At 42.4% G+C, this 14,757-nt stretch overlaps 2 protein-coding genes across 19 annotated transcripts in view; one reads left to right on the top strand and one right to left on the bottom strand.

The window, feature by feature from the left end:
• The window catches only part of DCUN1D3 (defective in cullin neddylation 1 domain containing 3), a 42,473-nt gene extending 37,890 nt beyond the window's left edge, over nucleotides 1-4,583 (top strand). For all 7 annotated transcript variants that reach the window (XM_035267149.3, XM_009009291.5, XM_035267148.3 and 4 more), the window contains 2 exons: nucleotides 296-831; nucleotides 2,316-4,583. In XM_035267149.3, the coding sequence (XP_035123040.1) occupies nucleotides 401-831; nucleotides 2,316-2,799 (915 nt within the window). In that variant the 5' untranslated portion in view covers nucleotides 296-400 and the 3' untranslated portion in view covers nucleotides 2,800-4,583. The remainder of the gene's footprint in view (nucleotides 1-295; nucleotides 832-2,315) is intronic.
• A 9,331-nt stretch (nucleotides 4,584-13,914) lies between these two features.
• Nucleotides 13,915-14,757, bottom strand: part of REXO5 (RNA exonuclease 5) — a 50,293-nt gene continuing 49,450 nt past the window's right edge. For all 12 annotated transcript variants that reach the window (XM_078344838.1, XM_017978790.4, XM_035267131.3 and 9 more), the window contains one exon: nucleotides 13,915-14,182. In XM_078344838.1, the coding sequence (XP_078200964.1) occupies nucleotides 14,101-14,182 (82 nt within the window). In that variant the 3' untranslated portion in view covers nucleotides 13,915-14,100. The remainder of the gene's footprint in view (nucleotides 14,183-14,757) is intronic.

The following is a 14,757-nucleotide window of genomic DNA, read 5'->3' as shown; positions in this document are numbered from 1 at the left end:
TCAAACTGTAGTCTTTGATGCATTCTACATATGAATCAGCCTCTTTGAAACCGATTTTACCTTAAGAATTTTAGGAATTTCCCTCATTGGTTCTCCATATGTGCCCCAGCCACTGCGTCGCCAAGGTGAAGTTACAGAGCTGGCCTGTGAAGGAGATGATGAACTTGGGGTCTCTCCCTTGGTTCATTGTTGGCTCATGGAAATAGACCGGTGAACCAGTGCGCAGTTCCTAGAAGGTAGGGTCCATACCCCATTTCTCCTGCCCAGAAGTGATGGCTTTCTAATTTCCTTCCAGGTTGGCTGGCTCCTCTGGCTGATGGCATGTTGAGGTACATGGGCCAGTGGCAGCGAGGGCATCCAATCCAAAGGGGGCCACTCTAGAGGCTGGGCCACCAGCACCATGGGCCAGTGTGTCACCAAGTGCAAGAATCCCTCATCGACTCTGGGCAGCAAGAATGGAGACCGTGACCCCAGCAACAAGTCACACAGCAGGCGGGGTGCAGGCCACCGTGAGGAGCAGGTACCACCCTGTGGCAAGCCAGGTGGAGATATCCTCGTCAATGGGACCAAGAAGGCCGAGGCTGCCACCGAGGCCTGCCAGCTGCCAATGTCCTCGGGAGATGCTGGGAGGGAGTCCAAGTCCAATGCCGAGGAGTCTTCCTTGCAGAGGTTGGAAGAACTGTTCAGGCGCTACAAGGATGAGCGGGAAGATGCAATTTTGGAGGAAGGGATGGAGCGCTTTTGCAATGACCTGTGTGTCGACCCCACAGAATTTCGAGTGCTGCTCTTAGCTTGGAAGTTCCAGGCTGCAACCATGTGCAAATTCACAAGGTTAGTCACAAGTGCTTTATGTCACCAGGTGAGCAGAGGAGGAAAGAGAACACTGTCGGGCAGTGGTGCCCAGCTAGGATAGGACTGGGTTGGCTTCATAGGGTTTTGGATGAGTTTTTATTTTTCTGACTAGGTTCTCTAAAGCTTAAATGTTTTGAGCCAAGTTGTGGTTATGATCAGAGAAGCCCCTCTGGACTCTAGGGGTTTAAAATGTATCTACCTGGCTCTGCAGCAGACCTACTGAATAGGAATCTCAGTGGGGAAGGCCCAAGCATTTGCATTCTGATAAAGATGCTGGTTCTTATGTGGACCACATTTTTTTTTTTTCCAGAACAATGCTTTTGCCTAATTTGTAGGTCAAATTTCAGGCCTATCCTAGCATTATTAGGCAGCTTCTGAGTAACTGAGCATGGCTCATCTTTGCCTTAAATGAAGAATAAGTCAGGGTGAGCCAGGTCGCCAAGTTGCCACTCAGCCCTACTGCTGTCTTGGACCTTTCTTTTCTTTTATTCCTTTATGTGTCAGTTCACTCACTCCATATTTATTGTATGCCCAGCATGTGGCAGGCACTGTGAGTGCCAGTACAGTAAGTGCCTTTGGGATATGCTTCTCTCCCTCCATGAAGCCACTTGCCCTTTTTAGTTCTTAGCATATTGCCCGCCCTCAGCCAGGCCTGTGTGTAACAAGGCCAGTTGGCCCCAGTTACTAAGCAGTAGCTGTGCATATTGTTCTGATCATGTGTCCCTATAGAATGTGGTTTGTAGAGCATGGGGTTATGAGTAAGAACTGGCTTTGAGACCCAGCCGTACAATTTCTAGTTTGCATGCCCCCGACCCCAGATAGGTTACCCTCCAGACCTCAGCGGCCTCAGCTCTGCAGCAGGTACTGCAGTCCCTGAGAAGATGAGCAACGTGAGACCATGCTGAAAGGTTGTATAGATGTTAAAAATACATACATAATTTTTGTTTTTTAACATTAGAATTTTGACTTCTGGTGGTAGAATTACCCAGGTTCGGAATCCTTGGCCCCAAAAGTCTCCCTTGGCAATCACTAAAAATATACCCCAAACAAACAACCCATAGAGAATCAGAAGGGAAGCAGGAAGCCTCCTCCTCTGGAAGCAGAAAGAATCCACAGCTTAATCGCTATTGCAGAGAGAGAAACGGGAGGGAGCAGGAGACTTGATTTTAGCTTCGGGAAGATGAATGAATGAATAAATGAACCATTATCAGCTGCCCACTGTCTGCCAGGCACTGTTAGCAGCAGAGTATTAATTTGTTTAGTCCTCACCAAAACCGTATGAAGGTGGTATTTTTACCATTTGACCAATAAGGAAATAAGACTAATTAGTTGGAGGAGTTGGAGTTCAAATCCAGACCATCTGGCAGAAAGCCCTACTCTTAATTACTATGCTATATTACTGCTCAGTAAATTAAATGGTATCGTTTGTAATTATTAATTGTACTTTCTTCTTTCTGTTGCAGGAAGGAGTTTTTTGATGGCTGCAAAGCAATAAGTGCAGACAGCATTGACGGAATCTGTGCACGGTTCCCTAGCCTCTTAACAGAAGCCAAACAAGAAGATAAATTCAAGGATCTCTATCGGTTTACATTTCAGTTTGGCCTGGACTCTGAAGAAGGGCAGCGGTCACTGCATCGGGAAATAGCCATTGCCCTGTGGAAACTAGTCTTTACCCAGAACAATCCTCCGGTATTGGACCAATGGCTAAACTTCCTAACAGAGAACCCCTCGGGGATCAAAGGCATCTCCAGGGACACTTGGAACATGTTCCTTAACTTCACTCAGGTGATTGGCCCTGACCTCAGCAACTATAGTGAAGATGAGGCCTGGCCAAGTCTCTTTGACACCTTTGTGGAGTGGGAAATGGAGCGAAGGAAAAGAGAAGGGGAAGGGAGAGGTGCACTCAGCTCAGGGCCCGAGGGCTTGTGTCCCGAGGAGCAGACTTAGTGGCTCTGTCCCAGGAGCAGCAGCAAGGATCTGCCCGCTGCCCTGCAGCCAACCGAGGGATTGGACCTTTTTGGAAATTACTGAAGATCCGGATATTTTCTACTTTACACCTTTCTCTGCCTTGTATCTGAAAGGGCTCTAAAATGCTGTATCAAGTTTTAGGCACTTTCTTCATTTTTTGGTTATTTTGGTTATTTCTGTTTTGGGGGGAGATCTCCCAAAATATTTGAACCTGGCTACATGTTGTGTATCTTTTTTTGAAGCCTTCAGATAGAATAAGCCTGCCATTTCTTGCACAAATTAGATTTTTTTTTTGTGGGGGAGGGTTTAGAACAGGGAGGGGGGATGGGACTGTTAGGTTGAATTAACATTACAAAATGATACAGTGCCAGATCTCAGTTTTGCATATTGTTTTTCAGGGCAGGTCTGTACTGTGTGTAGTGCTGTTTACATGGTTGAATTTAGGTTGTAATAATTATTTTTAAAGATTTACACAGATTTGAATAGCAGTGTTAACTGTTAGCCACATTGCATTAATTACCAGGCAATTTAGAGCTCTTGGAGAGCCATGGCCAGCCAAGAGCATTTGTAGTCTGGTGACAACCCCCCTTTAAGCTAATTTATCCAGAACCCGTATTTCCCTCACTTCTTGCTCATTCATTCCTTCTTTGACCTATTGCATTTCATGTTGAGTTTATCCATCAACATGCTGCACCTGTCAGTCAAGTGAGCATTTTTTAAGAACACGTACTGAGAACCACTTAAGCATTGAATGCAGAGAAAGCAGTGCTACCTCAGTTTTGCTGGAAGTAGACTTCTTTGATAGTTTTCTTTCTTTGATGAAGTTTCTGTATTTTCATGTTGTAAGTGGAAATACTTTTTTTTGTTTGTTTGTTTCATTTGCCTTGGAGCCAAAGTTTCTGTTCCTGGTGGTCGGGAAACTGTCTGCCGGCCAACTGACTTGAAGGAAAACTGTGGTATGGAGCTCTGCTTGAATTTAAGTTTGTTTTTTTTTTTAGTTTAGTTTTTTCTTTGAGTATCATCAGCTTACTTGTCTGGCAAGGGCAGAAGCCTGGGGTTGGCCTGAACTCTGCCAAACAAATATCAAAGTGTATTTAATAGTTAAATTTGTGCCCTTTCCCTTCTTGCTGCACCCATGTTGTCACGTAACCCCCAGGAGTTATTTATTATCTTTTTGTTAAAGTCAGGCTCAGTTGGGGTAATGTGATGACTGTTTAGGTTTACATGACCCTCCTCTCCTTTCCCTACCCCCAAATATGTATATATACATATATAAAATATGTATATATTTTACCTATATAAAATATATATATATACACATATATGTATCTATATTCCTTTGTTTCTTTGCCTGTTTAAACTGGCCATAAAAGAGGGAGCTGCCTTCAATGTATAAAGTATAAGAGTGCCAGGGAATGCCATAATGGAGGCTTCTGGATCTGAATTTGGACCATTTTCACTAAAGAGGAGTTGGCTTAGCCCTTTCCTCACGGGAGGGAGGGCCTGGTTCCCCAGACTTCTCCACGTGCCAGCTCCGTAAGGCCAGCTTTGGCCAAACTGCCAGAGGGGCCTGAGGAGCTGACTTTGGTCCTACCCAGTTTCAGTTGGAGGGTCCTCCTGTTATTTTTCCATTTAAAAAGTATGTCCTCAGAAAACTGTACTGGAAGGATGGGTGGCAGGAACTTGTATAGTTCAGCTTCCAACACTTTGGAACAGATTAAAAAGGGAATCTTTTAAATAAAAACTTATAAAAATATTTTATACTTTTGAGGTGATGAGACTTTGTCTATTAAACATTTGGAGGTTTCTCCCCTAACGAATACCCCTCTACCTCCCAGGAATGTTTCCCAGCCTGGGCAGGAATTGCATGTTTTGAGTTCCATTGTGAATAGCTTACAGCTCTGGGCTCCCATCTTAAGGATTAAAGAGTTTTGGCAGTCAGTATTTTTCTAAAATTGATATTGACAATAGGGAACATACTTGGAATTTTTTTAATCCTAATCCTGACAGTTCCTCTTTCACAGGGGCAAATGGGAAACTTTAAGCTCATCCAGGGTACAGTATTGCCCCAGATGCCTGGCTGCTGTTCTAGCTAAATAAGACTCCTGAATAAGTCTCCAGGGGTCCCAGCAGGTTCTGTAGGATCTTCTGTAGCAGGGATACCCAGACTGAGGTTTTAAAATGGCCGCTTTTTTATTGAGCCAGTTTGCAACTCATTTTTTCTGGTTCTGGATTGGGTAGTGGTTGACTGAGGGAAAAGGCAGGCTGCTCTTGGCCAGATAAGGCCCTTTCCATCCCAGATCAGGGTGTATCAGAGAGAGAGGCACGCAGAAGAGGAAGGCAACCCAGGACCCTGAGTACTCTGGAGAAACTAGGTTCCTTCCCCATCCTGTAAGAAGACATTCCATGCATTAGTTATACTAGAGTGGGTGGATTTTGTTGTTTTTTAAAATTAACTATTTAGCTTCCTCATCCCCCACCACAAAAGCCATTTAGTTATTTTTTGGTTATATTAATCCATTTGCAAAGGAGAAGCCAGAAAAGGGAGCAGTCAGGGAGGGACTTACAAGTTCCTTCCAAGTTTGAGTACTTGATACTCAGCAAAGATTTCAAGCTTCTGCAGTAGCTCTGGGCCAATGCTCTCATGACCACAAGAAATGCAGTTTTTTTCTGCAAAGGGATCCAAGGTGAGATGTGTGTAGTGTTTGAAGTTATACTTCTGGGAAATGAAAAGCCTTGTTCCTTTCAACCTAGAAATAGGTTTGCCACTTAATGAGTGAGCAGTAAGTCTGTGAAAGAGACCGAATGCGTGCCCCTCAGGTAAGCTAGTATACTCCTTGCTTAGCAATATAACATCAGGGTGATGTGGAGAGGGGCAGGATGTGGATGCCACTTTGGAAATTGGCAGCATCTGAGGGTGACAACAAACCGTTGGGAAATAAGAAATAACTTGGTTTTGACAAATGGCTTTGTCTGTGAGCTTCTGTGATGTTTCTTTAGCAATTTATTAGAAGGCTGGTATGAGATGACGTGCTGCTTCATTGCATGCGCTTTCCCCCATCCTTGCCAAATCCGAATGTATCATTCTAATCCCACCTCCTATAAGGGCCTTTGCTGTGTTTCAGCTGGTTGTCTCAGCAGGTGAAGTGCTGCCCACCTGTGGGAGTTGGGTCCAGGAACCCATGTCTGCCCTTCTGATAAGGGAAGACGAATCTAGAGCTGGGTGAAGATCTAAATTTTAACCAAACCTCCGTGCCCAAGAAAATAACAATTGAAAATGCACAAGACAGTGTTTTCAATATTAAACTTCCTAAGGAAGGCACAAACTAGTCTTTTTGGAAAGTAAGAAAGGATTAAGCCACAGAATATTAGTCTTTGAAGCACTATTGATCTCCAGGGGCTGGTGCCAAAATTTAGTCCCGAATGCTGGAGGCTGTAGGATGTGGGACCCCATAGTACACTTGATGGCCTCATATACTATATACCCTGCCAAACTATATTAAACAGAGGTGGGAAGTTACTGGGGTAAGAACTTGTCTACAAGTTTGCAAACCAAAACAGATCTGTTAGGTTGGTGCAAAAGTAAGGCAAAAACCACAATTACTTTTACACCATTTACGAGTGTTCAGTTTGCCAGATTCCAAATGAGGTCTTCAGTGTAGCAAAGCCCAAAAGTTAGATTCAATTATGCAATTATAAAGTAAGGCATGGAAAGAAGCTGCTGCTAGGTTTTTGTTGCCTTTTACTTGACTGCTTTGCTATTTTTTTCTTTCTCTCATGTTTGGTTAGCTATGACTTGAGCATCTTGGTAACTGACAAAGGTCTTCCTTGGGGGACTTGAACATCTTGGTAAATGACAGATCTTCCTTGGAGGACTCCAGCAGTATCTTGTTTAAACAGCTGAAAGGACTGTTAGGCTGTTGAATTGTGTTAATTGGGACTCACTGAGGAAAAGCAACATTGATCCTCCTTATTCCACAGTGTGTTTTCTGATCATTTAAAGGAGGTTCCCATCCACCTACCTTCAGTTTATTCTCATGGTAAGCCGTAATTACATATCCAGTTTAAACTGGACTGGAACTGCATGTTGGTGAGGATCAGCAGGGGTTTTCCCCCTTTTCAAAAGACAAAATAGATTCTTGAGCACTGGTTCCAGAAGCCAAAATAGTTTAAATAGCTTTGCATAACCATTGGGTTCTAATTCTGATTCAGGTGCTGGGCATCATGTCCTCCCTATTCTTCTTGGAAACCCAGCCTATCTCATAGATACCTACTTCCACCACCCATCTAACGTCCCTGCTTCTTTCAACACAAATCTTGGATATTGCCAAAGGAAGCCATTCAGCAGCTGCTGCGGTTTTTCATCCCCACTGACACGCAAACATTTGCTCTGGGAGAAGTGTCTTCCCTCTGACCTTGCTCCCCAGCCCTGTCTGTGATTAATTGCTCTTACCTGTTGCACTAATGAATATGACTCTATTTTTTTTTTTTTTTGACTCTAGGTTTTAAAGGGGGAATGTAAAGCAATAGGCAAATGGGGCTTAGATGAATTGGTCCCACAGATATACCCTGCCTTAAGCCGCTGAGGTGATGAGTCCACTGCTCATGTGACCCTCCACCTTTGTGAATCCCTCTTGGTTTGTGACCAGTGTGTCTATTTGTTGAGGTTGTACAAACTTAACAAAAGTTAATACTTTTGTTTGTATTCGCTGCACTGTTGCACTCTCCAAATGGCCCCTTGAGTATTTTTATTGACTTGTTACACACATTTTTGTCTTTGATGTCTACATTTTTTCCTTTAATGTTTTTTATTTGGAAGGTTACCTGCTGTTGGATTTAATAAATTTGTTTACTTGATTATTGATATTTCTAAAAAAAAAAAGTGACTTTATTCTGGGGCAAAATTTACCCACTGGGAGCTTCTGCCAACATATTGAGTAACAATTTTTATTCTTTGAAAAATAATCAAGATAAGTACAGGATCTTCAGACTCCAAACATGAGTGTTGACCTCCCACATACCAAACTGAATAGGGTGGCTTTTAGGGGTCTCAGTGCTTAGAGGCAATGAGCAAGTAAGTCTTCACAGGGCCACTGCCAAAATAGTCTAACCTTAGCAACTGATGTGAATTCTCATGAGGAATAAAAAGTGAAGTTAAGCACTATATTAAATGCATGACCCCTAGATTTAACAGTATCACAGTGAGTAAGGCAAAGGAAACAAGCTGTGTCTAGCTTTAACTGTCGAATGCCACTGCTATCTGACCTTTCGCAAGATAGTGAACCTCTAAGTTTCCTTTTACTTATCTGTAAAATTAAAAAAAAAAAAAAAAAAAACTCTTGCTTCCGTCAGAGTGCTAGAATTTAAAAGCGTTGATAAAGTCCCTAAGACACATAAGTGCTCAAACATTACAAACTCTTTTAAGGTTCTCCAAAGGAATGTTAGGTGAGTGATGCAGGGAAACCAGAAAATAGGAGATGGGGGTTGGCATGGTCATACATGACCTTTCATTAAGTCACAGCTCCTCTGTGCCAAATTGGGGATGGGGGAAGAAGCTCAGACTAACATGATCCCTGGGAATTCCCATCTGCCTGTTAACACTCTAGACGCATGATTAGACCACTTATGACCCTTAGCTTCCTTCCATTGTATTTTCTGTCTAGTTATTGTTTACATTCTGGAAAGCTCTTGACTGGCCATCTTACACATTTCTTTCATGGAGGCCCTGATGGCCTCCCCAAAGATTCCCAGCCTCATGTTGGTATCTTGTAAAAATAAGCATGGTGGTGGGAGTAGACCTTCTTTTTCTTTTCAGTTGCAAAGGCTCTGGAATTCATGTCTATATTCTCTAATTAGGGAGAGGTTTCTGAGATTTCTTCAGTGAACTGGAATTTTCTTTTCTCTTCCTCCCTCATTACTTAGGATAGGACCAGGTAGGGGCTGCAAGGAAATCTAAGGGGTGACGTTTTCCTCATTAAAAAGTATACCTCCTATGAAAACAGACGAATGCAGTTAATTGGAAGAAAAAGAGGAAAAAAAAGTATACCTCAAAAACATTGCCCAGTTGGCTCTTGGGCTTGTTTCTTCCGTGCTTTGGCATTTCTGCGTTATGGAGCCCACCAGAGCCTTACAAATAGGTTTGGAAAATAAAGTCGAAGGATACTGACTGGGGGGCTTGTATAGAGCCTGGGCTATTCAAAGTGCTGTCACAGGCTGTATATATTATATACAGCTGAAATCCAATTTTCAATTAGATGATGGGCAAACAACTTTAGTTACCAGACGAACTTGACTGCATGTGGAATGCTTTGTAGCAAGAAAGGTGCACTGAAAGTAGTGCTGAGGGTCTGAGGAGTATGGAAGAGCTGCAGTACTGGCTTCCCTCCTTCCGAATCCAGTTGCTGAAGCACATGGCTGGGTTAGCTCTGGAAGTCATCCTTCTAGCTGAGTTTTGACGTAGGTCAAAAAGGGTTAGTCTGCCTGATGAGATTAGGGAGCTTGCCTAACCTCTCCATTTCCCTTCCTTTATGTTGATTTCTGAGGATGCCCTATCTTAAAAGCATAAGGCTCCTACCTGAGTTTAACATTCTGTTCGGTGTTCTGGCCCTTATCCCATCTCTTGACTCAGGTGCTGAAAAAGTCCTGGTGGAATGTAGCAGCACCAGTGCAGTCAGCAGCAAAGCATCTTAACTCTACAGTGTTTTGCAATCCATGCTGATGGGGACTCTCCATGGGCCCTGTGCTTATCTGGCGTGGTGCTGCTAAAACTGCTAGTATATTATAGAGCTACACAATAGTGTGGTACCACTACATGAACAAGACAGAAGAAAACATGTATACTGGCCCTAGTATACACATGGACTTATAAAGGAGCATCCTCCTTTATTGGGTAAGTAAAGATAGATAATTGGGTAAACTTTCCTAAATATTTGGGAGAAAGTTATTATATGCCAAAATAAATTCCAAGAAAAATAAGGCTATGAAGTATAGAAATTAAATCATTAGAAATACATTAACTTGTCATTGTATCCAGAGATCAGTCAGGACTTTTTTTTTTTTTGGGAGGGGCAGAAGCAGACAAGCAGTCAGGACTTTGTAAGCATAAAAGTAAATAGAAGAAATCACAAAAGACTAAACATAAAATGATGTACCTTAAAAAGCAAACTGCTGGGCACGGTGGCTCACGCCTGTAATCCCAGCACTTTGGGAGGCTAAGGCAGGCGGATCACTTGAGGTCAGGAATTCGAGACCAGCCTGGCCAACATGGTGAAACCCTGTCTCTCATAAAAATACAAAAGTTAGCCAGGCGTGGTGGCAGGTGCTTGTAATCCCAGCTACTCGAGAGGCTGAGGCAGGAGAATTGCTTGAGCCCGGGGTGTGGAGGTTGCAGTGAGCCGAGATTGCCACTGCACTCCAGCCTGGGCGACAGTGAGACTCCATATAAAAAAAAGAGCAAACCAAAATTTTTAATAGTTTATAAACAGACACTATACTATAGTGAATCCATAAGATGCTCTTAAAACTTCAGTATGGAAAAGTACCTGGCTTCCCCACAGAAAAATGGCAAGGGATATATGCACAGCTCACTTAGGAAAAATAATTGACCAAAAACCTGGGGAAAAAAGCAGGTTGTCAATCTAACACATTTTCAAATAAACAGATATTATAAATATACAATGAAAAACTTAAATTAGCAAAAATTTGAAATCTATGCTAGTAAACAGTAAAAGCCTTTTTGGAATTAAAAGCATGTATTCATACTCTTTAAGCCAATAATTTCACTTAGGAACTTTTCCTAAAAGAGCTGCCAAGGATGTATGTGCAAGGATATCATTGGCAGCATTATTTGGGAACAACTTTAATGTCAAAAGGAACTGTTTTAGAAATTATGGCATGCATCAATGCTAGAATATTATATAGCTATTAAAACTGCTTTTGAATAACAGTATCATGGAAAAAATAGAATTATAAAATATGGGCAGTCATTGGATGGTGGGATCAATTGTGATTTAAATTTTTCTGTATTTTTCAAATTTTCATTAATAGGTTTCCTTTATAATAGGGAAGAGGTTATTTACAAAAAGGGAGACAAAAAGAAATGAACAACTCCACTATGGGCAAGGAGACCAGAAAATGGGAGTAATGTGTTCAAAGCCTAAACAGGAATGGTGTAAAAGCCCTTGGAGTTGCTTTTCTCCCATAAGAAGAAGCTGCTTCTCCAGCAGCTGCCTTGGCAGCTCTGTGCTGGCTGCCTAGAAGGGTGTGGGAGGAAAAATGCACAAACGCACTTATGAATGGAATGTGTGTTTTGCAAGAGGCCAAGCTGGCAGCTTTGGCTTCCAAAAGGTGGAGCATCAGGCAAAAGAACAGTGTGTGCAGACTGAGGTCTCAGAGGCCTTGGGATGCAGGCCCATCTCTGCAGAGTTCTGGAGTTGGATCCTAGGGGGAGACCTTTAGCCCTACCCTTTCTCCTAAGGAAAAAAAAATGGCCTTGGCTATTCTTGGGAGCAAGAGGAGTGCCCTCGGTACAGGGAGATGATGCTTAGTAAAAAAGTATGTCATTTATTCAGGACTTAATCTTGACTTTTCCTAGTTTAATACCTGTAACCTTATAAAGCACTAATGTCCCCCATTTTAAAGGTGAGAAAACTGAGGCCCAGAGAGAGAAAATAATTCACACATAGTGTATTACTGTGTCATTTGCCACAAACCAGATCTTTGACTTCTCAATAATCAAAAGTAGTTATTTCCTCATTTTATACAGCTGTGGAAATAGCCTCACATGAGGTTAAGTGACTTGTCCAAAAATACTTAGCTGTGTGTGGGAGGTGAAGCTTTGACCCAGGCCTGTTCATATCCACGGCAGGCACTTAATTTGTCTCTTAGGACTTGGGCCTCAAGAAGTAAACAGCAGGTAAGCTCCCACAGCTTTGGCATTCAGATGGGCAGGAAGGAACCCAACAACACTGTCAGTTTCGAGTTGTTCTCAGGGCCTTGCAGCGGGAGTTGGCAGTTCACCTGGAGAACTTTCCTCCTAATGAAGGGACTTGAATCAAGTTGCAGTGTTTGATCCCCATTCAAGCTCTTCAGCTCTGGTTCCATACAAGGCCAGATTTTATAGAAGCTACATTTAAACTTTAATATAGGACCAGATCTTATGAAGCTACATTTACAGGATTAAACACTGCTCCAACTGCCCAACCCTAAGAGTTATTTTAAGTAGAATTATCTTTTTCTTCTTCTCCTGACAGCAGCTGGTAAGAATTATTTTCTAATTATAAAAGCAATGTATGTTGAATGTTAAGAAAAATTGAGTCTACACAGAGCATTTGTTAAAACCTAATTTGTCAGTGCCACTAGCCACAGATAAATGCTGTTAACATTTTGGCAAATAGCCTTGTAGATTTTGATAGAAGCCTATGTATAGCTATGTACATTTTCTCCTACAAAAGTGGACTCAAACTACATGCTATTCTGTATCCCTCCAGACTTCATACAACAAATCATATACAGTTCTGTGAATGTATAATCTCATTAATCTGTAATCTGGGATACATATCATTACCCCAAGCACAGAAATGTTAAGTAATTTATTTAAGTTCACACAACTAATAATTTAAAAAGCTGGGATTCAAAGTCAAGCATTCTGGATCTAGAGGTCTACTGCCTCTTCTTGAAGATCTCTTTCACTGAAGATTTTATTTACTCTCACACACACGCACACACTTTAGAACCGGCTACCCAGAACTCCACTGTAATAACCCTGTGCTATCTCCTTCATTACATGTTTTTATGAAACTATCCTAGTACCCTAGAATAATGCTGTAGAAGTAGAATTGCAGGGTCTCAGTGTACAGAGCAATCTACAAGGTTTTTGGGTATGATATATACTGTATGCCAGATTCATCTTTTCTGGAGGGCAGTTAATATCTCTACTGGTTTTGGAATTGGGTGCCTATGGCCCATGTCCTTTCCAGCACAGATTGTTATCAGTTTGAGAGTTGATTAAAACGCAGAGCACTGGCTTTTACTAAATTTCAAGTTTCCGGTTACCAGGGAGAAAGATGGTGTGATGGAGGCACCTTCTGGTGAAGGGTGGCACTGCAGCCACATTCTGAAGGGAAGGAGGATTCCTAAAAGTGGAATGGAAGGGGTTTCCAGGGCTGGTTAAAAAAAACGAAAAAAATCAGCCAGGAGCGGTGGCTCACACCCATAATCCCAGCACTTTTGGAGTCCAAGATGGGCCAATGACGAGGTCAGGAGATTGAGACCATCCTGGCCAATATGATGAAACCCCGTCTCTATTAAAGATACAAAAATTAACTAGGCATGGTAGCATGCGCCTGTAGTCCCAGCTACTTGGGAGGCTGAGGCAGGAGAATCGCTTGAACCCAGGAGGCAGAGGTTGCAGTGAGCCAGGATGGCACCATAGCACTCCAGCTTGGTGAAAGTGGGAGACAAAACAAAAAAGGCTGGGTGCAGTGGTTCACACCTATAATCCCATCCCAGCACTTTGAGAGGCTGAGGCAGGCGGATCATGAGGTCAAGAGATCGAGACCATCCTGGCCAACATGGTGAAATCCCATCTCTACTAGAATACAAAAAGCCAGGCATCAAGGTGCGCACCTGTAACCCAAGTTACTCGGAAGGCTGAGGCAGGGGAATTGCTTCAACCGGGAGGCAGAGGTTGCAGTGACCCGAGATCACGCCACTGCACTCCAGCCTGGAGACAGAGGAAGACTGTCTCAAAAAACAAACAAACAAACAACAAAACAAAACAAAACAAAAACAGCTAAAACAATCTTCCACTCCACTGCCTGGTGGACTTGCCAGAATTTTCACTTCAGTCTATTGTCCTTCAATTTTATAAGAGCTATCAATAAGAAAACAGTTTATCTTAAAGAAATTTGCTTCACAGGCATCACAACTTTGACAAACTGCATACTGACTGGTTTTCTGCATAGAGAAATCATTCCTCCTGGTTTCCTTATCAGTATATACCACTAAGAGGGGTGCTACATGGAATGAGCACCTGCTACTGTGCCTCTGCATATAAACTCAATGACATAAAGAAACAATCTGTGGACACCCATATTATGCTTGAACTTTAGGCATTTATTGAAAACTTATACATGCCATATAAACAAATTAACTCTTTTAGCTGCTATACCACGTTTCCCCAAAAGCTGTCTGCTGGTTGGAGAGGCTATAGCCTGACCACATTCTTTGCCATTGTCTGCAAGGGGTAAGAAATGGCACATGGAAACATGGCAGGCAGACTCATGAACACAGGCCTGGGGTGGTGCTTTCTTCTTCCTCTTTTATTCCCATCAGTCCTAGGCCAGAGAGTGAACCATGAGTGCTGCAATAAATGAGAAACAAAAGTAGGTTTTAATGCATAAGGTTTAATGAGTGGTTATAAATGCCTAGAGATGTTTTTTTCAAGTATGTGTATGTATGCATGGGGCAAGGGCAGGAAGGTTTATGGAAAGCTGCCTGCTGAAGGTGGTTTAATGGAGAAAGCACTGATGAGTCCCAGAGGCCTAGATTCAAATCCTACCTCTACCAATTAAGAGATATGAGGCATATCTATAAAACTATGAATATATTTAAATTACTATCTCACAGGGATTTAGTGAAGAGAACCAACAATAGCAAACATACACTGAGCACTTACTACATGTCAAGCATTGTTCTAAGCACTTGTCTCATTTACCCTCAAAATAGCTCACTGATGTAGGTACAAGTGTTATCCTCATTTAAAAAGTAAACAAGCTCATAGACATTATATGGCTTGCTCAAGTCATACAACTGTAAAGTAACAGAACCAGGATATCAATAATAGCAATCTGTCATTAGAGCCCTTATAAATTGCTGTTAGTCTTAATCTTGGTTCATTTCATACTTTTGTAGCACCTGCTAGGTGCCAGTGGCTGT

Source organism: Callithrix jacchus, chromosome 12 (genome assembly GCF_049354715.1).
Source record: "Callithrix jacchus isolate 240 chromosome 12, calJac240_pri, whole genome shotgun sequence".
Taxonomy (NCBI): Eukaryota; Metazoa; Chordata; class Mammalia; order Primates; family Cebidae; genus Callithrix; species Callithrix jacchus.
Note: the sequence above shows the minus strand (reverse complement) of the source record. Positions and strands in the feature narration are given on the sequence as shown.